Here is a 23,846-nt window from a genome sequence, read left to right on the forward strand (position 1 = left end):
CTATAACCTGCAAACCCAGATACTTTGATCACAGAGACTCTTTACCCAGGAGACAGAATTTCCCCAAGCTCTATATTGTGTGGTCATTTGATAGTAACAAAGTCCCCATTGCAACATCTTGTTAGAACCCTAAGATTATATGATGATTCCCCTGTTGTTCTGTGCTCCTTGGTGTAAAAGGGAGGAAATACTATAATTAAGATACAGTAATATGCTGAATGTGGTGGCACATGCCTATAATCCCAGTGGCTCAGAAGGCTAAGGCAGGAGGATCCCAAGTTGAAAGTCAGCCTCACCTTAGTAATTACTGAGACCTGTTGCAAAATGTAAAGTAAAACAGGCTGGGGATGTGGCCCAATGGTTAAATGCCCCTAGGTTTAATCCTGGTACCAAAAACCAAAACACCCAACCAATAATATGTTGCTAAACAATGGGAATATATTCGGAGAAATGAATCATTAGGTGATTTCATCATTGAGTGAATACCATAGAGTTACTTACACATCACTCAGAGATATAATCTACAGAATCACTATCATATATGTGGTCCATTGTTGATCTGAGCATCATTATGCAGCACGTGGAGTCTTTGAGTGGTGATTAGTTCCTGAAGGAAAACCCCTCATAACTGGTATCAGTGACCTTAATCTTGAACATCACAGCCTCTAGAACTTTAAGAAATTAATTTCTGTTGTTTATATGCTATCAAGTTTGTAATATTTTGTTATAGCAGAGCAAATAAGACTAAGACAACATGGTAGGAACCAGAAATAAGGATAGAGTGTTGTTGATGACTGTTAGACACTCCCATACAATGAAGGCTAACACCTGATTGATTTGACCAATAAAGATATCAGGAACCACTTTAAAATTAGACAGTTTGTTATTTACATACAAACGAAAAGGAGGAAAATCCAAAGGTACCAGCTCCCTAGGTCCTTGTTCCACACACCAAAAAGGGCATTGAAACCAAAGTGTCCAGGTGGCTGCAACACTTTTGTGGGATACCCCATTGATGAGGAAACAAGTCTAGACTACAGCTAAACCTCATGAAATTCTGCACCTGATCTTAATAATATAGAGCAGGATACCTCATGCTTCATCATAACTTGGGAGGCAATAATGTGACATGCCTCTGAGGGTATAAGGAAGAGAATGAGAGATGGTCTTGAGGCAAGTCCTAACAATCCTCCCATAATCTGTGAGGATCAGTAGGCATCCTTTCAAGTGTCAGAGTAACTGTGGCTCAGGCCTTTGCTTGCATGGCCCATGTAGATAGGTGCAAAGCTCTGAAATGCAATGATGGACAGGTTCTCCTACACTGACATGATAAATGAAGAGAGATGATACAGCCAGAAATGGGCACCACAGGGTTAGGAAATCTATCGAAGTGAGGGCAGTAAAGACAGGATGGAGAAGAGAGGAAATATTGACAGAAATGATAATGCTTGAATTTAACATGTTTTATGGAGATATTTATCTTTTTTTCTGTTTTCATTTTTTAGTAATGGGAATTGCACCCAGGGGTGCTTAATCACTGAGAAACATCACCAGACCTTTTTTATGTTTTATTTTGAAATGGGGTTTTGTGAAGTTACTGAGGCTGGCATCAATCTTGCTATCCTCCGCTGCAGACTCCTGAGTTGCTGGGATTACAGTTGTGTGCCATAACAGTGATATCTTTTCTTTCTTTATTTTTAAATTTATATATGACAGCAGAATGCATTATAATTCTTATTACACATGTAGAGCACAATTTTTCATCTCTCTGGTTGTATACAAAGTATATTCACATCAATTTGTATTTTCATAACTGTACTTTGGATAATAATAATCATTCACATTCCACCATCATTTATAACCCCATGGCCCCTCCCTTCCCTTCCAACCCCTCTGTCCTATCTAGGGTTCACTTATTCCTACCATGCTCCCTTTTCCTATCCCACTATGAATCAGCCTCCTTATATCAGAGAAAACATTAGGCATTTGGTTTTTTGGGATTGGCTAACTTCACTTAGCATTACCTTCTCTAACTCCATCCATTTACCCGCAAATGCCATGATTTTATTCTCTTTTATTGCTGAGTAATATTTCATTGTGTATATATGCAACAAAATGAAATCAAACCCCTACCATGCACAAAACTCAACTCAAAATGGATCAAGGATTAGGAAAAAAACCAGAGACCCTGTGTCTAATAGAAGAAAATGTAGGCCCTAATCTCCATCATGTGGGATTAGGCCCCAACTTCCTTAATAAGACTCCTGTGGTACAAGAATTAAAATCAAGAACCAATAAATGGGGTGAACTCAAACTAAAAAGTTTCTTCTTAGCAAAAGAAACAATCTGTGAGGTGAATAGAGAGCCTACATGTTGGGAGCAAATCTTTATCCCTCACACATCAGGTAGAGCGCTAATCTCTAGGGTATATAAAGAAGCAAAAAGCTAAGCACCGAAAAACCAAATAATCCAATCAATAAATGGGCCAAGGACCTGAACAGACACTTCTCAGAAGATGATATACAATCAATCAACAAATATATTTTAAAAATGTTCATCATCACTAGCAATTAGAGAAATGCAAATCAAAACCACTCTAAGATTTCATCTCACTCCAGTCAGAATGGCAGCTCTTATGAAGATACACAACAGTAAGTGTTGGTGAGGATGTGAGGAAAAAGGTACACTCATACACAGCTGGTGGGACTGCAAATTGGTGAAGCCAATATGGAACACAGTATGGAAATTTCTTGGAAAACTGGGAATGGAAACACCATTTGACCCAGCTACCTCTCTCTTCAGACTATATCCAAAAGACTTAAAAATAGCATACTATAGGGACACAGCCACATCAATTTTTATAGCAGCACATTCCACAATAGCTAAACTGTGAAACCAACCTAGATGTCCTTCAATAGATGAATGGATATCTTAACAGAATGTCTCTCTCTCTTAAATACCACATAATCATGCTGACACACTATAGAGGCTCAGTTGTGTGGCCTGGGGAGCTCAACATTTTTACAAATCATGAATAAACTCTTCTTGATTAGGAATATATCAAACAGTTTTCCCTTAGTTCTCCCTGGATTCCCCATCTTTCCCCAGTAACCTCCTGAATGCCCTCTTTACCTCCTTGTTCCTCAGGGTGTATATGAGTGGGTTAAGTGAAGGAGTGCCCACTGCATAGAAGAGGCCAAAGAACTTGCCCCTCTTTTGGGCATAAGGATTTTTGGGCTGGAGGTAGACAGCAATGACTGAGCTGTAGAAGATAGTGACAACCATGAGATGGGAGGAGCAGGTCCCTAAAGCTCTTTTCCATGCTTGGGCAGAGTTAATTCTCAGTACTGCCCGGGCAATGGCACCATAAGAGACAAGAACAAGGCTGAGAGGAACAACCAGGATGAAGAAACTGGACACAACTAACTGGATTTCATTGTAGGTGGTGTCTCCACAGGATAGTCTAATCAAAGAAGGAACTTCACACAAAAAGTCATCTATCTGCCGGTGGGGACAGAAGGGCAGGAGGAGAGTGGGTGGTGTCTGGACTATGGATTGGGCCAGACCCAAAACCCAGGCCACAGCTGCCAGCTGCCAGCACAGGCGGGGATGAATGATGGTGGCATAATGGAGGGGCTGGCAGACAGCCACATAGCGATCAAAGGCCATCACTGTCAGAAGGATGCATTCAGTGGTCCCCAGGGACATGAAAATGAACAGCTGGATGAAGCAGCCCAGGAAGCTGATGGTCTTCTTGGGGCCCCAGAGGTTGACCAGCATCTGGGGGACACAACTTGTGGTGAAGCAGAGGTCCAAGAAGGAGAGGTTGGAGAGGAAGAAGTACATTGGAGAGTGGAGCCTGGGGTCCAGCACCGACAGCAGGATGATGAGTGTGTTACCCACCAGGGTGAGGAGGTAGGAAGTTAAGACAACCACAAAGAGAATCCTTTCCAGCCCTGGGTGTTCAGAGAAGCCCAGAAGGAGGAATCCCACTGGGGAGCTTTGGTTGACCATGGCTTGTTGTTACTCAGAACCGAAGCACTGAGCCTGTCAGCCCAAAGTGATGTTAATGTGAAGTGCTTTTCATTCTTGCCCTGTGGAACTTCCTCTCCCTCCGCTGCTCTTCCAGGCACACCACCACCCAGTGTTGCTTTCCCTTTTCTTGCTCCCTATGGCCAAATGTTGTTTAGTGGCAGTGAAAAACCAGGAAAGTTCTGGAAAATGGATGGAACCTCACACGGGTGCCTCTGGCTTTCTGGTTGAGGGCAAAGAAAGTTGAAATGAAATATGGTTTAATTAACTACCCTTGAACAATAACACATTAAATATCCATTTTGTCCTGAATACTACCATAGTTCTCTGAGTATTCCATTATGTTAGAAAAAGAAAAATTAGCAAAGAAATCTTTTGTTAGAATTTCTCTATGAAACATATCTATTCGATATTATTTTCTATTTGGGGTTATAAATTTTTCAGAACCATTTACATTTTATCTATTTTACTCTTGTTTGTGGGAGAACTAATTAGAGGCAGAGTATACACACACACACACACACACACACACACAAACACATATAAACACATTTATATATATATTTTTCCATTTCATATAAGATTATATCAGTAGCAAAATAAACTAAGTTACTATTGAAATATTTACGTAGAAATTGGAATTTTAATGCTACCTTATTTTCACTATTTGGAATTGAAAACATTTTCATATAAAAACTCAAAGTTAAAAAAAATTTCCAAGAATACTCTAAAAACCTTCTGAATATCCTTTACCTATATTAATAACTTATTAATATTTGTCAATTTTTATCATTCCATTTTTTATTTGTATATATATTTATATTTATTATGAGCTATGGAGTGGGTAACATATAATGCCTGCTTACTAATTCACATTTCTAAGAAAAGAAATATTCTTCTTTGTAAAAAGAACAGTTACTAAATTTAGAAAATCCAACAATGATGAAAACTAATATTTAGTATGTAGATTATTTCCATAATTTTACCAATAATGATTTTTTTTAAAGAGCGTGAGAGAGAGAGAGAGGGGGAGAGAGAGAATTTTTTTAATATTTATTTTTTTAGTTTTCGGCGGACCCAACATCTTTGTTTGTATGTGGTGCTGAGGATCGAACCCGGGCCGCACGCATGCCAGGCGAGCGCGCTACCACTTGAGCCATATCCCCAGCCCTCAATAATGATCTTTATAGAAAAATTTTTCTTGGAGAATTCAGTCTATATCCTGTATGCCTAACCATGGCTTCTGTAGTAGCCTTTCCTTAGTCATAGAGACATTGAGCCTTAAAGGACAGTTTTATGCATTCAGCAATCACCATGAGAAACTGAGAGGCTGTAGGAATGTGGCCTCATGTACTTAGTAAACACTGGGGAATCATGAAAACTGTTGACTTCCAGAACTGAAGGCAAATGTCTTCATAGTGAAAGAGGTATCTGGGTGTATGTGTCCAGGAAAGCTTTTGGGAGAAGAGGACATAAATTTTTGCCATGTGGGACATAGATGGTAAGCTCAAAGACAGGGGTGGGATGGCAGCCTCCCTGGCAATTACGAGGCAGGAGCTGAGGGTCTTCTGAGCACAGACAATCTTAGGAAGACCATTGAGGGAAGAGAGGTCTGGTGAAAGTGCCCTGGGAGTTTGTGGCATGGCATGCTCACCTCCCCACCCTGGGGTATCCATTCTGTGTTAAAAGACACCTTTAATTTCCATTTTTGTGCAGATCTCCTTTTTCTGGTCTTCTATTTTCCTTCCTTCATCATTGCTCTTCCCCTCTCAGATAAGATTTGTATCCCTTTTTAAAAAGCAATTATCCAATGGGCACAGTGGCGCACCCTTGTAATCCCAGCAGCTCTGGAGGTTGAGGCAGGAGGATCATGAGTTCAAAGCCAGCCTTAGCAACTTAGAGAGGCCCTAAGTAATTAGTGAGAGCCTATCTCAAGACAAAATATTTAAAGGGTTGGGGATGTGGCTCAGTGGTTTAGCCCCCTTAGGTTCAATCCTCAGTACCAAAACAACAACAATAAAAAACTATAAACTAAAGTGCATCTAACACATACCTATGGATTGTATGAAATAATAAAATGGACACATGGTGTCTCAGTATTCCCCCCACCCCTGAACCAATTTAAGAACACAACAAATGTTACCAGAACCTCAGGAGTTTTCTAGGCACTGATAACATCCCTTTTTTTTCCCTCTAGAGATGGAAACACTGCTCCCATTACTTTTAGTCATTAGTTTTGTTTAGTTATTCCTTTTAAACTTCACAGGGCCTTATCTTTTCTATCTCAGCAACTGCCTATCCATTTTACTAATCATTGAACTTAATCATTTTTCACATTCTTGCTCTCTTGACAACTTGTCTCACTTTATACTTTTTCAGAATCTCTTCAATTTGTATCTTCCTTTGACTTAGTTATTTCTTATTTCTACATGATCCTTCTTTCTGGCACTAATATAAAGCAAGCACTACTTTTCTTGTTAATTTCACACACATGTGCATTCATTCATTCCCTTATTGGTTACCAGAGAGTCAGCCATGAACTATGTGCTGCAAGGTAATGAGGTATGAATTCTGCTCTATAATCCCATAATGATGACCTCCTATTATTTTAACAGTTACTATTTGTTAAGTGCTTCCTGAATACCAGACACTGTGCTGAATGATTTTCTAGAATTTTTGGTTTTCACAACCCTGAAAGCTAACTAACATTATCATCCCTCCTTCACACAAGAAACAGTCTCAGAGGGGTGAAGTAACTTGCTGAAAGTTACCCAGCCATTAAGGATCCTAGATTCTGTTTAATACCAACACTATTGAGTACATGTACCATCTGATGGGCTGTAGGAGAATAAACTTGAAACTTACTTGTGATTAAAAACAATCTCATCAACTTCCTGTGAGAACTTCCTGGTACAACGAGGTGGTTTCTGGACTGGTTGGCGCCTCCACTTGATTCTCACAATGAGAAATAAAAGCAAACTTTGCAGGAATATCACACCCTTGAAATTGAGTAGAGCTTAGATTTTGGGGAAGAGTAATGATTGCTAGTGTTTATTTCCCTGGGCACTTTATGTTCACTGCTTCTATTATTATCCTCCATTTCAGATAAAGGAGTGAAGGCACACACAGAAATATCTTGTTCTGGAAAGTGTAGCTAGGTAGCACCAGAGCTGGGCTGAGTCCCTGTGGGGCTGAAGAGGCTGCACACTAACCATGTGCCCCCCGCCCCTCAGCCCAAGTGCCAGCCAGAGGCAGCTCTTTACTGTGGAGCTCTTTGATGACAAGCCCCTTCCCTCAAACCCAGTAGCTAACTTCTCTTCTACTGGGACTGGAGGTGGAAAGGAAGGCATGGTGAGCTTGTGAAGGGAGGGATCCCAGGACTCCCATGCCCTGGGGAGAAACAGCTCAGCAATTCTGCCAAGATGAGGGGCCCCACTGCCCACAGCCAATTAATTAGTCCCTGGCACTAATGATGACTGAGAAGGGAGAAGAAGATTCAGAGGAAATGTGCCAGTGAGATGCTCCCTTGGCTAATTAAAAGGCCACTCCCTCTGTTGCTCTGCCACTGGGGAGTACAAGGGCACCATTGTCTCCTTACCCACCTTCTGAGTGTCCCTCTCTGTTTCCAGTTTTTTCTCTCATGCCTCTAATGTACATTCATTCAGTACCTCCTGAGTTGGTTTATTTCCTTTCTCTTCTTACATAACACAGATATAGTTTACATAATAAAATTTGCGTATTTTAATGTTCAGTTTACTGAGATTTGACAATTGTATATATACAGACAACCACCACCCTAGTGAAGATGTAGAACATTTGCATTACTCCAGAAAATTCTTTATACCAATTTACAATAATTCTGTCCATCTGTGCTCTTGGCAACCACAGCTTTGATTTGTGTCACTTTAGGTTGTTTTTATCCTCCTAGAATGTCACAGAAAGATCCATTCAATATATATATGCTCCTCTGTGTTTGATTTCTTACACTCTGCACAACATTGTCAACATTCATCCATGTTACTTTGTGAATCATTAGTCCATACCATTTGTTTTTATTCCTGAGAGGTATTCTGTTGGTTAATTATATCACAATTTTTTCATTCATTCTCCTGTTGTTGGATACTTGAGTTTGAAGTTTTAAATTCCCCAATTTTCTGATATTCCTTCTTCTCGTCCCTTTGAATGTGAACTGTACCTGGTGACTCACTTTAACAAACAGAATGTGGCGGAAATGATGGAGCGTGACATCCAAGACTAGGTCATAAGTACCATTGTGACTTGCATAGAAACTGTGAGGTCATCTCCCCAGAAACCAGCTGACATTGTGAGACAACAAAATTATATTGTTTGAAGCCACTAAATTTTGGAGAGAATTTGTTATGCAGCAGAAGATGGTTGGGTGGTTTCCAATATATGCTGTTATGAATAAATCTGCTATGAATTTTCATATACAAGTAATTTGTGAATATATATTCTCATTTCTTTTTGGAAAAAGACTGGAATATCTGGGTCATGTGTTAGCCATTCTAGTGAGTGTGATGTTTCATTATTTAAAATATTTTAATTAAAAAGATTTTATTGTGTGAATTTAAGTTGTATACCCTGATATGTATATATGTATATATGAATATAGTCATATAAGCATATACATGATTATATTCAAATATATATGATTGGTATATTATTATATTCATATATATGTAGTCACATATATATATATGATTATATTCAAAACACATCAACTCACATGGTTACTTTTTTTGCATTTAATAAGATTGCTAACATCTACTCTTAGCTAATTCTAAAATATAATACAATATTATCAACTACAGTTATCATACTGTATGTTAAACCTTTAGACTCACTATTCTTACTATAGTTTTAATTTATAGTTCCCTGATGATTCAAGTGTTGAGCATCTCTTCATTAGGCATACTTATCCTCTTTTGTGGAGATTCTGTTGAAGTCTGTTGGTCAGGTCAGGCTCTGTTGAACCCCGACACAAAGAAAATCATTAACTGGCTTGGACCTAATCTGTGAGATTTATCTTCCATCATTTGCAGCTTGATCTCTACTTCATTTTAGAAACTTTGTTTTTAATCTTTGAGTCCAGCAGTTTCCCTTGGGCTTGTATAACTTCATAGTAGGTTAATGACTGGTAAAATTTTTTCTCAAATACTTTGAGTTCAGAAGGCTTCCATCCACTGCAGAAGGATTCGTGTTTGTGCTGACAGCAGATTCAGACAGGGAGAGCCTTATGTCTGCCTTAGCTTTTTACTTTGTGCTGAGTCCTCTCAAGTCTCTTCTGCACTGGCCTGTATTTTCCCAGCCAAGCAGCAATTGTGGAGATTTTATCAAATTCTTCTGCTATCTCATTCCCAGTATCTCCCCATTACTATCCACCTTCTTGAAACTAACACTGGACCTGTAATGTCAGGCTTGCAGAAATTTCAACACTGCTGCTCACTTTGCTACTTTTACTGACCTTAACCCCGAAGATGAGTTTCCATCTTTGCTCCAAATAAATCAGCCTTCTTTAACAGTGAAATTGTAGGTTTTCATGGCTAGCCCTGACCTGCAAAAATACCACCAACTGAATCAGAATATATGGAAGTTGTCCTGGTCAGAGAGTCACTGATTTCCATAATTCTTGATATTCTAACAGAGTTTCCTGAATAAATGATTCTCAGTTTAGTGTTTGCTTTGATTAATTTCTAGAGCCCCCAAATGGTTATTTTTGACAATCTTAACAATCTTGACAGAATTGCCTGATTGTCTACTTTTTTGGAGGGAGGAAGGATTTTCTGTCTTCTCGAATCTAATATATCTGAAAGTTCCCTCCATCTCTTTAATTTTGACCTATTAATGTATTTGTACTTAAAGTGTGTCTCTATATTTAAAATACGAGGTATTATTCATTTGGCTATAGTGCATTCTTCTTCTTATTATTTTTTTTATTTTTATTTATTTTTTTTTGTGGTGCTGGGGATTGAACCCAGGGCCTTGTGCATGAGAAGCAAGCATTCTACCAACTGAGCTATATCCCCAGCTCTATAATATGCATTTTTTAAAAATATTTTTTTTGTTGTCAATGGACCTTTATTTTATTTATTTATATGAGGTGCTTAGAATCGAACCCAGTGCCTCACATATGCTAGGCAAGCGCTCTATTGTGGGAGGCCAACCTTACACGTGACTGAGTTTCACTCCCCGGTTGGGTGCTGAGGCTCTCAGTCACAGAAATGTGACACCCTTCTTGGATGTGAGGGTTGGTGTCTCGTGCATGGGTATGTCTTGCTATAGCCCCATGGGTGAAGCTATGCTCACCCGTTCCTTTGTAATATAACCCCTTGCCCTGTTTAGGATAGAATCTTCCATGGAAGTGCCTTGTGTGTGTCCCCTTCTCTTATGGTGTCCTTGGATGTGGCCTACCCAGGTGTCAGTCAACCTGCTGACAGTGGACATCATGAAGATACTCAGCCCCCTGAAACCTGACCCCTTGCCTCATTTGAATAGCTTCTCCTCAATAAAAGGGGTGAGCATGTGCTCTCACTCTCGCTCTCACGCTCTCTCTCTCTCTCTCTCTCTCTCTCTCTCTCTCTGCGGACCCTTAAGATCAGAGGAGCCGTCACAGCGACCCCAAAGAAAAAGGTATTTGTGTCTCTTGTGTGGTTAGTCGCGAGAACAGAAACCCGGCACTCTACCACTGAGCCACAACCTCAGCCCCAATATGCATTCTTAATCTATCATGACAGAATATCCTTAATATTGAATGTAAAAATCTTAGTTCCATTTGTAGTTCTTCTCGTCCTTTATGCAACTGTTGCCACATTTTACTTTAAATACACTATAAATATTGCAAATAACCTAACTACATAGAAGTTTCATTTAACCATCTCAACAATCATATGATGTAGATATTTTTCCTACTTTTTGTCATGACTGTGAGACACGTCTGCCTGTCCAAATCCAAACAATTGCCTGAGAAATAAATTTCAACAAAAAGTGAGCCTTTACTTTAATGATGATCTTGCAAGATTGGGTGCCTGGTGGTCAGGGACACACAGATTTGGAACAACTAGCCTTTTTATCCCCAACATTCCTCCCTCAGTTCCTCATTGGTTGAGGACTATGGAGTGTACAGTCTTCCCAAACATTGCCTAGATTTTACTGTCTTCTATTGGTTTATTTAAAGAAATATACCTTTAGTTGTCCCCACTTCCCTCAGTTCTTTTGTGGTGGGAAAGTCCCCTTGGTTCGAGTGCCTTTTGTCAGTTTATCTCTGTTGGTCAAGTCAGGCTCAGGTGTTTGAAGTCCCCTTCCTTCTCACCTCATTTGTCAAAGGACTGTGAATCTTTACCCTTCGGTATTATTGTTTGTAACTTTTCATTCTGCTCTCCAATCTGCCAGTTGCCTTTCTTTCTTATGTCCCAATTTAGTGAGATACAGAAGGGCTTAGCCAGTCAGTACAAGATAGCCAGTGAGGAGGCTAGGGGGCAGGTGAGAACCAGGGAGCACAGAGAGGGTCTTCTGATGAGGTCAACTTCCTGCTTGACATAAGCACTCATGGTTAGACAGACCTGCAGACAGAGGGTGCACCAATCAATAATAGTGAGGAGGGCATGGACAGGGAAGGAATAAGGAAAGGAGGAAATTCCAGAGATTAAAAAAAAAAAAAAAAAGACCAAAAACTCACCCACCAGATTTCCAGCTCTGGGGCACCTTTGGAAAAGTCTATCTCTGTGTCTCTGTTGCTTTTGCAAGAAACCTGCTGCTTGCTTGCTATCTCTATTTTTTTTTTTTTTCCTGAACAGAGACAACAAACCCAGCACCCTAGATGTTAACATTTTCATTCTACATTTAAAGCTAACTACTCTATTCTGAAATAGAGGACTTTTTATTTCTCACAAACTTGTTCATTTTTTCTGCCCTCCTCCTAGGCAAATCCAGTTAGACACCCTATACCATCCTGCACCCACAATTCCATGGCATTAGCCATCCCAGTTATTTTGTTGGCTTAGACAATTTTAACATATTACTATCAGACCAGGCTCAGGAATTGGCCCAGAATTACCTTTTTATGGGGCAGGTGGATTAGGTTTGGCCTTTAGCTCATTTTAGATTCATTTGCATTCATAGAAAATGATGGGATAGATTATTCATCTCCCCAAGTTTTTTGGTATGTAAAATATTAGTGGAATGTACTTATTTGGAAGTAGGAGAGGCACAGAAACAAAATAGTTAGCCTTCTACAGCCACTGACTTTTCATGGTCATTGGCCTGACAACTGGTGGTGAGCACTGAAGCTAGTTCTCATTGGTGCATCTATAGCCAGCTCTGCCCTGGGCCAACCAGTGTAGAAGAGTACCTACCCCTTCCCATACTGTAAGCCATGTGTCTGAGTAGGTGAAACATGTACAGGTTACAAAGATTTAAAAAAAAGAAAGTGAACACTAAGACAAGAAATATAAGACTCTCTCTGGTTCTGGCACACAGGCAACTCAGTTTCCCTTCCCAGAGGCAATACCCCCTCCAGAGATATTGTATCCATATTTCAGCATAAATGTATATTTTCTTCTTTTCTAAATAACAGTATTATACACCTTGCAACTTTATTTTTCCAGTTAATTCCACTGAATGAACTGAAATTTTTATTTTTTCTCTATTGATTTTTTTTCCTATCTTTTGATTATAAATACAACAAAAATATCCTTGTATATAGTTTATTTCATATGTATATGAGGAAATCAATAGGCTCAATTCCTAGAAGTGGTTCTTCTGGGTTGAACGATATGTATATAAAAATTTAAAATTATATTTTTATCACAAACTTTAATAACACAAATGATGTGAAACTCTAAAGTATAATAGTATAAAGAACACTCCTGGCTTTTACATTTGTATAACAGTTTTATCACATACATATGTGGTTCTAAATACTATATTGTTCAGATTTTGCTTGTGTTTATTTCCCTTTAAAACATTTGTTTTGAACAATAATATTACCTTTAATAAAGTGGATATGTGTTATGTCTTTAAGTAATACATTGTTTTATGTACTCATAGCTAACCTAATTAATCATATGAGCTTAGACTCTGAATATGGCAAGATGAATAATATCACTGGGATCCCAGGGGTTTTATTTCTTCTTAAAAATCTCCTTCAAAAAATTTATATGAGCATTTAAATTGGGCTTCATTTCTGCTAAAAAGTGAACCTACCCTGAATTTCAAAGTAGTTTCTCTTTGTCTCTCTGTTTAGTTTTGCTTAGTTTTGAGGTTTATAAGAATGTGGTGTTCCTGTTCTTGCTTTCTTTCACGCATTCATTCCTAGCATTTTTCACATTCATCCATATTATTGCTTGAAGGCCCAATCAGATGGATTAATGGCAGTTGATGATATTCTATAATTTAGTTACCTATTTCCCTGAGCATTTGGGTTGTTTTGGTTTGGCATGTGCATTTTTAATTTGATAGGTATGTCCAAACAGACTTCCTTTGAAGATGGACTATTTTTTTTTCCAAAGACAATATATAAGTTTGTGGTTTTTTTTTTCTTTTTTCCTTTTTTTTGTGCTGAGGATTGAGCCCAGTGAGGCAGGGATAGATCTCCCATAGGCTGTCAGGATAAGGGCACTGGAGTAGGAAATTGGGGGAGGGGAGAAATCATGCAAACCTGAAAGGAAGCATCAAGTCTATAGGACATTTGTGACTTGCTACTCCTTGTCAGCTTTAGCCACAACAACTTCTTTTGAGTTAGAATACCTGTTTCTGTTCCTTACAGTTTCAACCACAGCAACTCTTCCTTAGTTACCCTTACCTTACCCCTAGCATTGGCCAACCACAAAGTAGACTCCTACCCAAAATTCTTCCACTCCCTAAAAGATGTGTCAAATAAACTGTACTCTTCATTATGTAACTAAGGGATTGAAATTATGCACTTCTGATGGTTTATTAATCTCAGAGTTTGACGAGCTTGATTGGTTCATTTTAGCGTCCCTCACCTCACCAATCACCTGTGCTGGGCCATCAGCTCTGCCTTAAAAACCCCTAGACAACAGACACCTGTTGGCGTCCCTCTTTGGTAGGTCTACTTTCTATTACTTGAATAAATCCTGTTACTTTGTTCTCACCCTTGGGTCTGTGTATTTCATTCCTCCAATTCATGAGACAAAGAACACAACTGTCTAACTAGGAGTGCTGTACCACTGAGTTACCTGCCCAGCCATTTTTACTTTTTATTTTGAGACAGGGTCTCACTAAATTGCTGAGACTGTCCTTGAACTTGCAATCCTTCTGCCCCAGCCTCTTGAGTCCCTGGGATTACAGAGTTGCAGGGATTTTACAGGTGTTTGCCACCATGCCTGGCTCAGTAACTTTTATATTGAGTTTGGTTGGCATTTCTGAAACAAATTTCTGTATTTCAAAGTGGTCTTAGAAACTCTTTCATGGGCATTAAAAAGAGACCATGGTAGGTTATGCCTGCAACCTCAGTGGCTTATGCCTGCAATTTCAGTGGCTTCAGAGGCTGAGACAGCAGGATGGAAAGTTTGAGGCCAGCTTCAGTAATTTAGAAAGACCCTGTTTCAAAATTTTAAAAATGCAAAATGACTGGGGATGTGGTTTAGTGTTTAAGCACTCCTGGGTTCAGTCCCTTTTACCAAAACAGGAAAAAACAAAAAAACACCTGTGCTCTAAGGAGGCATCCATGGGGGTAGTGACTGGTTCATCAGGAGGGCCAAGTGGGGAACTTTGTAGGTATCTGAGACATATTTACTGTTATTGCCCAGAATTATTACTGTGGTGGAGGCTGGGGTAGGTGTGCTCATTGTATTCCATAAATTGGCAAAAAAATTAGGTTTTATTTAAAGCCAGCTTTAAAGGAAGATAGAGGAAACTTTTATGTTACAAATTTGCATCTTGACAAACCTGAAGAGCTGGAAAAGCTTTTATTAGAGGAGACAAAGTGGGACAAAAGGCAAGAAAAATACATGTGTAGATTTAGTTAGACTGTGCTGGGCAGGGAACGTGTCAGTGTGTCAAAAGGAGTAAATTTCTATTCTCAGCTTCCTTGGTGTGTCCTTGGAGTTGGGGAGGAAAAATTCTTCAGTCGTACACTGAATATGAGGAAGTTGCCCCTAATTTCAGAAGGGCTCTCTATTTCATAGGGAGTCTGCTTTGCTACAATCTGGCAAAGCCTCTTCAACATGATCTTTCACCTTGGCTAGTTTTTCAGATTAGAGGCAAATGATTTTTTTTTTTTTCTCCAGAAAGGATTTATTGTGACAGAGGAAAAACAAATGAGACTGACCTTGAGAAAAGAACCTAGGAGGAGGTCCCAAGAGGAAATCCTGCTTATGGTCAGCAAAAAGGTGCCAGAGTATCTGGCACAAACTTTCCCCTGTCCTGAGCAGGGTGGGGACTCCACATAGGAAGGCAGGAGAAGAGAGAGGGATCAAAGTACAGATGTGTTGTTTCTATTCCACAAAAGGGCACTGTTTCTTATAATCCAGATCCTCTTAGGAAAGGGAATCCCCTTAATTTGTTTTTGCTGGGAGTATCCCAGGCTTGTCCTCACAGTAACCTCCCATCCTGCTGTGGGAAATCCCCAACTCCAGTGGGGATTATTCTCTGCCCTTTTCCTTTATTGGAAACAACAAAACATGTAAGAAGAGCAGGACTATAAAAATAAAGGTATGCATTTGAACTCTTGCTGACCAGCTGTTACTCATTCATATGACTGTGGGTGAGTTGGTGACTTGTTTATCAGCAAAGATACTACATTTAAGAGTCTTATGAAGTTCCTGAAACATAAGTACTCACTAAACATTATTCACTTACTTATTCATTTATTAATTCATCATGGATTCAATAAATATTATTTCCTGTGCCAGACAGCACTAAAACAGACTGAATTTGGGGCTTCTCTGAAATTAAGAGCAACTTCTTTACCATGACCTAAGAATGGAAGCTCAGGGTCTGTTCCCCTGAAGAAGCTGAGAATGGAGATTGTCCCCTCCCCAGGTGAGTCTAACACAAGCTAAATCTGCACAGGTACATGTCCTGCCCTTGGTCTCACTTCCCTGCTGCTGCTTCTTTAAAAGCTTTACTCTCCTTTAAAGATTTCAGAGATGGACCTTTTGAAATAAGTCTCTTCTACCTTCCTTTAAAGCTAGCTGGCTTTGAAGAAAACCTATTTTCCAACCAATTTAACTCTGAATATTTTTGGGAGAGTGAGTGTTATTGTAGCCTAGCCTCTTCCCCTGGTCTACTATTGATGCCTCAGCACTAGAACAGAGCTGAGGATAGAAGTTCACTAAAACACAATCAAGACCCTCCAGATTCCTACTCCCTTCAGACAAGCATGTTCCTGCTGCTTGGAAAATGTGCCCTAAAAGTTTTTTGTAGGAAGTATGGGAGGACAGAAGAGGGTCACATAACCCCAAATTAGAAAGGAGTAGAAAAGATTTCCCGAAGGAGATGCTGCTTACACTGTGGGTTCACATACTTTGATGGTGTGAAGATAGACTTGGGGGGAAGGCATGCTCACTGGCTGAGGATGTCAGAGGACTTAGTGTGTTCAAAGATGTGCAGGGAATTCAAGGAACCATGAATGGATGCAGCTATGTAGAAATCTGCAGCTCCTGTTGGAGCCATGAGCATAGATCTGGTGGCAGTAGGAGAACAATATCATTCTTAGGAAATGTCATCCCCAGAAATGGAGCCCTGGAATGAATCCTCCTGGTGCCTCTGGCCAGTGTTCCTGCTGCCTCTGATATTGCACTTGTGGGCACCAAGATACAGTCTGGAACTGAGGCAAGAAGGCCAGAGAATAAAAGGGTATGAGGAGAGAATGATCTGATTTGCAGCAGCTTTACCACCTACTCTCCCTCTCCCTGTTGACTTCCAGCAAAGACATGAAGGTGTAAAAGTAAAAGAAGTTTACTCAAGTCTGGGTTTGTGTAGCTTTTCCCTTCTTCTTCTTCTTCTTCTCCTTCTCCTTCTTCTTCTTCTTTCAGCAAGCTTTACTTTATTCAGTATTCAGCCGCAGAGTCAATTGGTCAAACACCTGGCATGGTTCATTTTGGGGGCAGAAAATGCCTTTTCCTTTCTTTTCTTCCAGGCCCTTTCTCCATCCCTACCGTACTGCATGGCTTTCTGTTTCCCATTTGCACTGAACCTGAGTTGACATTTTTTGCCTGGAAACTGGGGACGTTTCAGAATGTCCAAATCCTATTGGACAGTGAATGCAGGGCAGCCAAAGGTCAGCACCTTGATTTTTAATCACAGGATAACATGGACCTGAAGTGAGATCTAAAATGAGAACTGCAGGGTCCAGTGGTTTCTGATATATTTCATCAGCATTCTTCCCCTCATACTTATCCTATGTGCTTAAAACAGTTGTCCAAGTGTTGGGGATGTAGTTCAGTGCGATGGTGCTTGTTTATTGTGCATGAGGTTCTGGGTTCCATTCTCAGAACTGGGGGAAAAAAGTAAATACACTCCAAAAAAATACATAAAAACACTTAAGTAATAGTTTTTCTACTTTTATTAACTATTTAATATTATAATAAGAGCTTCACAAGAAAGATGTGATTTATATTAGGCTTTTTAGGTATTGGAATGAACTGTTGGATTTCCTTACTCTCTATGGGCACTTCTGTAAATCCAAGTTCTCTGGGATGGAGCCCCTTCCCCCCAGAATAAAATTAGATCATTTAAGATCTATCATTTAGTGAAGGTACAATAGGTAGCCACTACAAACACAAAAACCAAAGATGATACATTGGAATTTTTATAGGCTTCTTACTTTGAAAAATCAAAGCACTTTTAATAAATTTTTAAAAACTGTTGGCTCCATGGCAATGTCCTGAGAGTTTGCGAAAAGGCAGTGATACATTTGGAATGTCAGAAGGAGGGAGTGATAGAGTTAATTTCCTGAAGCTACATATTTCATGCATGCTCCTTTGGTCTCAATCCAAATCTGAAGAATAAGGGAGTTTGCAGTGCCTTTAGATATCTCTGAGCTCTCAGTTCTAAGGAGCTTCCAGGAATAGAGGTGGAGAAATAAAGGCACTGTGGTATAAGTGTGTATGTGGACCGTTTTGGTATGTGGAAGGTGGAAGTCAGCAATTATTTGTTGGTTTAAGATTGTTCTGACATGGTGTATTTGGTTTGTGGAAAGTGTGTGAGAGAACTTAAGACCCAGAATCCCAAATTCTTTGTAAATCAGACACAGTGGCACACACCTGCCATCCCAGTGACTTTCAGTAACTGGGGAGGCTGAAGCAAAAGGATCACAAGCTTGGAAAACTTAGCAAGACCCTTTAAAAAAAAAAAAAAATATATATATATATATATATACACACACACACACACACACACACATATATATACACACACATATATATATATACACACATATACATATATATGTGTGTGTGTGTGTGTGTGTGTGTGTATATAAATGTTTTTAGCAAGTTTTTCTAAGTCTATAAGACACTTAAGAATCCTCTCCAAACATCTCATTTTGTTTTTTTTCCAGTTTTCATATTTTATTTTTTTTTGCATTACAATTCTTATTACACATGTAGAGCACAATTTTTCATATCTTTGTATATAAAGTATGTTCACATCAATTCATGTCTTCATATGTGTACTTTGGTTTTTTTGCATTACATTTCGTATTACACATATATACCACAATTTTTCAAAACTCTGCCAAACATCTCATTTTATGACAAAAAAACCATCAGTTAAAAGAGATGAGCCAGGCATAGTGGCGCATGCCTGTAATTCCAGTGGCTCGAGAGGTGGAGGCAGGAGGATTGAAAGTTCAAAGCTAGCCTTAGTAATTTAGCAAGGTGCTAAGCAACTCAGTGAGACCCTGTCTCTAACTAAAATACAAAATTGCGCTGGGGATGTGGCTCAGTGGTCAAGTTCCCCTGGGTTTAATTCCCATGGTGAGAGAGAGAGAGAGAGAGAGAGAGAGAGAGAGAGAGAGAGAGACATGCCTGATGTAATGTATCATGTGGCACCCCCACAGGACTTGAACTCATGTCTCATTTCAGGATTATTTTTTCTGTGTCTTTCCAGGTATATTTCATGTATCCTCCCCAGCTACAGTGAATAGGCATCCTGCCCAGCTAGAGTGAACAGGCTATTCACAGCCACATCACTCCACATCAGCCATGACTGTCACCACCTGGGTGCTCTTGCTCTCAGGAAGGCGGTGATTGATGGAGTGTTCCTAAGAGCAGCAGGAGAGGGTAAACAATATAACAGATATTGAAGACAGTGAAGGACCAGGGCTGCAGAGTAGATAGTCACAGGCAGAATCAAGAGTGCATGGGGGGCACTGGGGATGTGATCAAGAGGTAGCGCATTCGCCTGGCATGCGTGTGGCCTGGGTTCGATTCTCAGCACCACATACAAACAAAGATGTTGTGTCCGCTGATAACTAAAAAATAAATATTAAAATTCTCTCTCTCTCTCTTTCTCTTAAAAAAAAAAAAAAAAAAAAAAAGAGTGCATGGGGGAAGGAAAAAATTCTCACCATTGAAGGGCCATCCATGGCTTAGAACAAGCAGAGCAAATGGGCTGCCCCGGGGGAGAAAGTCCTGAACAGAGAGTATTCTTTGTTTATCAACTCCACTCCAGCAAAAGTGAAAGAAAATTCAGGAGAACATTCAAGACCAAAGGGCACAGCCATGATGGACAATACAGCAGTCTAGCAGGGGATTTCCAACTCAACTACTCACATATAAGCTGGACACACGGTCCCTTTTCTCACTCTCCTTCTGTTCCCTTGATTGCAGAGATGGCTGCCTGTGAAGTACTTTCTGTAAGTTGGGATTTGATAAAGAGACTGGGGAAAGGAAAATTACTTTCAAGAGTTGAGGAAACATCTAAGGAATAGAGGAGGGACTGTGCTCTGGAAGTGAGGTGACTGGGAGGCATCCTGAAGGAGTGGAAACAGATGCTGATAGCTGCTGGGAAGGAAGGTACTCTGAAGAGAAGCCAGTCATCTGGTTACATGGCTCTGGAGTTCTCTTTTGAATCAGAACTTGGACTGGCTGCCCTTAGGGAGAACTGGTAGTGTACTGTGGAACTTGATTGGATGAGTTCTTTGTCTCCTGAATTCAAAGAATGAAATCCATGAATACAAGGGTGAGCAAAGTCACAGGATTTGTTAGAGTAATAGAAAGAAAGAAAGGAAAGAAAGAAAGAAAGCAGAGCTCCCAAAGGGGGTGGTGTTGCAAGAGAGGGTTGCTAAAGGTGTCTGTTGTCTAGGGGCTTATATGAGTCTACAGGGTTAAGGAAGTTAGTCCCTGGCCCAATTCTGGGTAAGGCACGCAGGGCCCATGAGCTCTCATGAGCCATTAGGTCCAATCAGGTTACTGTGCTGTTTTGGGGAGGGGTTCTGGCAACTAGGCAATAGCTGTCTCACTATTAGTTTTTCTTCTTACATAGGAATGAGCCTGACCTTGATGAGGCCTAATTTTTGTCTGTGGTCTCTCAGCCTTGCTACACTAAAACCTGACCTTGAAAGGTCCCAAGTTTCCTATCTGCCTAATCCAGCCTTTTCTCCTACCTTTGTAGGAATTGAGGGAGGGAGGATTATGCTCGTCAGGAATGGAAAGAGTTGAGATTTTAAAATCTTTCCAGAGTTCTTAAACTTAACTTTCCCTCTTTTCCTAAGGAGAGTTGATGGAAACTCATTTACCTTTTTGTTAATGACCTAATATATGACATTAAATAATAATATATAGAGAGGCTGGGTGTGGTGACCCACATCAGTGATCCCAGTTGCTCAGGTGCCTGATTTCAAGTTGGATGCCAGCCTGGGCTGCTTAGCAAGACTTGGTTTCAATAATTTTTTTTTTCAGAGGTCTTGGTAGAACACTTGCCTAAAAAGCCTAAGGCTCTGGCTTCATATCCTAAGTATTTAAAAAAAAATGATTCTCAAGGCCAGAATATACCCTCTGTGACTATTTAAAAGAACACTGTGCTAAGGATAAAGCACCTCTGTATTGTTAGTTTCTTTCTTAATATGCCATTGCTTTATAATAGCTTACATATTACAGTGATACTATGCTCAGTGTTATTTGTTCATCTATATTTCTTGTATTTTATACATATACCTACTGAATTGTGGTATATGATCTTTTAAAATTAGACCAGGATCTCACTCACAGAAGGTAGCACTGTACTTAAATCTTGCTATAATTACAGGGAAAATATGAAAGATAGAGAAGATCACCCCTGTATAGCCTGAGAAAACAACTCCTATATGTCACACAAAAATATCTAAATCAACCTAGATGCTACACATATTTCTTCACTATAGTGTCTCTTCTCTATGTTAAGCATTGCCCATATTCCCATGAGGCTGCCAAGTCTTAGAAATTTGCTTTGGGAGTTATTTTCAGAATCTTTTGTACATCTTTTTGAAGCTTTGCATGGTTAACTTTGACACTTGACAAACTTGACCACTGGATAGGTGAGGCAGGTAAAATAAGGTGGGAAATAATTCATTGCATTTTTAGATGGATAAGAGGTATGTTCAAAAGGAATGAGACTAAAGTTCATGTTTGTGTTATAATCTGGGAAATCCAAAAGAGAAATTCCAAGGGGAGGAGGGATACAGATAATTGGAGAAGAGTTGGAAGAGCCACACAGACAGTAGAAGGATAGGACAGCAATTAGGGTGAGAGAGCAAGAGGTTATAAAAAGTGGCAGTCATTTTAGGCAATGTCTTGTGGTTTTCTTTGCCCAGGTGAATGTCCATTCTGAGGAAAGGCCCTTAATGACCTTTCCTGCCAGCTTGAAAGATAGCGTGAAAAAGATCAATGAACACATCAGGTCGAAGACCAAGATTCCTGTTCAGGACCAAGTCCTTCTGCTGGGCTCCCAGACCCTAGAGCCACAGAAACCACTGTCATTTTATGGTATTGACAAGGAGAACACCATTCACCTCACCCTGAAGGTGGTGAAGCCCAGTGACAAGGAGCTGCCTTTGTTTGTGGTGGAGGCAAGAGATGAGGGGCAGAGGCACCTCTTGCAGGTGCGAAGGTCCAGCTCAGTAGCCCAGGTGAAAAAGATGATTGAGACTGTGTCTGGTGTGACTCCTGAGACCCAGATTGTGACTTGCAATGGAAAGAAACTGGAAGATGGGAAGATCATGGCGGATTATAGCATCAGAGAGGGCAATTTACTCTTTCTGACACGCTTTTGTATTGGGGGTTGACTATCTTGGGGATGAGGTGGTTACCCAGAGTAGAGTTTATTTTCTTAGCCCTTACTCAGCAACAACATTTTTCATGATTTCCCAAAATTAATGAGAATGAGAGAATAGAGAAAGTTTGGGGGGTGGGAGGTAAATCCTACCATAATTGGTATGATTCTACCATAATTGATGGCAGGATTGTTACTAAGAATAGAAGATAATGTTTTCATTTTAGAGATAGCATTCAAAGCTGACTTGAAATTTATGTTGTCCAAATCCCCATTTCCTTTCCAGTAGGATAAGATATTAAGCTTAGGTTGTGATACAATTCTACTGATTTTTAATGTTTATATATCAAGCTTAGTGCTTTATCTGTAATATCACTCAATAATCAGTGAACCAAAATAAATTTCCACTTATTATGAATTAACTTTTTTACTTCAACATGATTACAATCCAATTAATAAGTAATTTAGAAATTCAATCTAATTTCACTTTTCTTATTTAAAGTTTCTTGGTATGAAATGAAATCTGGCACCATGCTCCTTTTTCTCCATGTCCCATGCCCAATCAAAATTCTTCTTATTTCTAGAAGCAGGAATGGAAAGATAGTTTCCATGGGAATCTACGAGATTTTGTATCTCTAGGGGTGGCTTCTTGCAGGTAGACATGCTTCTGTAGGGAATGGGATTCCTGAAAGTTGGGGGATGTGTACCAGTGTTGGCTCTGCTGGCCTTAGGTTCTAGGTTGGGCATTCGGCTCTAGATGGAGGAGGCTAGGGCTTGGCTTCTGTCTTTACCCCAATGTTCCCTTCATCACTCTGCTCCTTTCTTGGGAACTTGGTTTCATTCCTATCTCTAATGTACTGCTCTATCTCATTCTTTATTTTATTTATTTATTTTTACGTGGTGTTGAGGATCAAACCCTGTGCCTTACACACTACTAGGCTAGCCCTCTACCACTGAGCTACAACTTCAGCCCCCTCATTGTCTCTCTCTCTCTCTCATATTTCATTACAGATCACTTGTAGGTTTTTCTTACAACCCAAAACAAGCCTGCTTTCTTCTCCATCAATTCGGGTTCCTTCTTTTCTTTCAAACTTGTTGAAGACCATCTCATTCAAGAGAGATTCTCCATGTTTAATCTCATTCAGCATAATTCCCCAAATTTATGACTGTTGCTCCTAGCCTATGAGCCATACCGCTGTGGTGGGTACTGGCCACCTGTCTGGGTTTGCATTAGGTTGGGCTGGTTTCCCAAGAAGAAAGGCCATGGTCCTTTTTCTGGATGGGTAGGGCCTGTGCTTTCCTTTGTTAACTTGAGAGATGACTGATGGCAGAGCCCTCAAAATCTTCCATAGTCTTCCATCAGACTGCCAGAAAACATCCTGTTGTTCATCATCTTGACTGCATGTGGACTCCTGAGTATCTCCTGAGGATGAGGAAGTCCAGGCCATCATGTTTCTTTTCTTCATTGGTGTAGGAGAAAGCCTGCAGGTGTTTTCCACTGGGGGTGTGGAGGGAGTGCATATGCATATATATGATACAGGCATTTTCTCTGAAGAATTTGACCCTTACCTGGTAAA

The 23,846-nt window shown here is 39.9% G+C and overlaps 2 protein-coding genes across 2 annotated transcripts; one reads left to right on the forward strand and one right to left on the reverse strand.

The window, feature by feature from the left end:
- Positions 1-3,075: 3,075 nt before the first annotated feature.
- Positions 3,076-4,014, reverse strand: LOC143400811 (olfactory receptor 2H1). The gene has a single exon (XM_076857809.1). It carries the CDS (start codon positions 4,012-4,014, stop codon positions 3,076-3,078), a length of 939 nt encoding a protein of 312 aa, XP_076713924.1.
- Positions 4,015-19,837: 15,823 nt separating this feature from the next.
- On the forward strand, positions 19,838-22,692 carry Ubd (ubiquitin like modifier D). Its single transcript, XM_076857810.1, has 2 exons — positions 19,838-19,876; positions 21,812-22,692. Exons 1-2 carry the CDS (start codon positions 19,853-19,855, stop codon positions 22,280-22,282), a joined length of 495 nt encoding a protein of 164 aa, XP_076713925.1. The 5' UTR covers positions 19,838-19,852; the 3' UTR covers positions 22,283-22,692.
- The last annotated feature ends 1,154 nt before the right edge of the window (positions 22,693-23,846 follow it).

This window comes from Callospermophilus lateralis, chromosome 6 (genome assembly GCF_048772815.1).
Source record: "Callospermophilus lateralis isolate mCalLat2 chromosome 6, mCalLat2.hap1, whole genome shotgun sequence".
NCBI classification, from domain to species: domain Eukaryota; kingdom Metazoa; phylum Chordata; class Mammalia; order Rodentia; family Sciuridae; genus Callospermophilus; species Callospermophilus lateralis.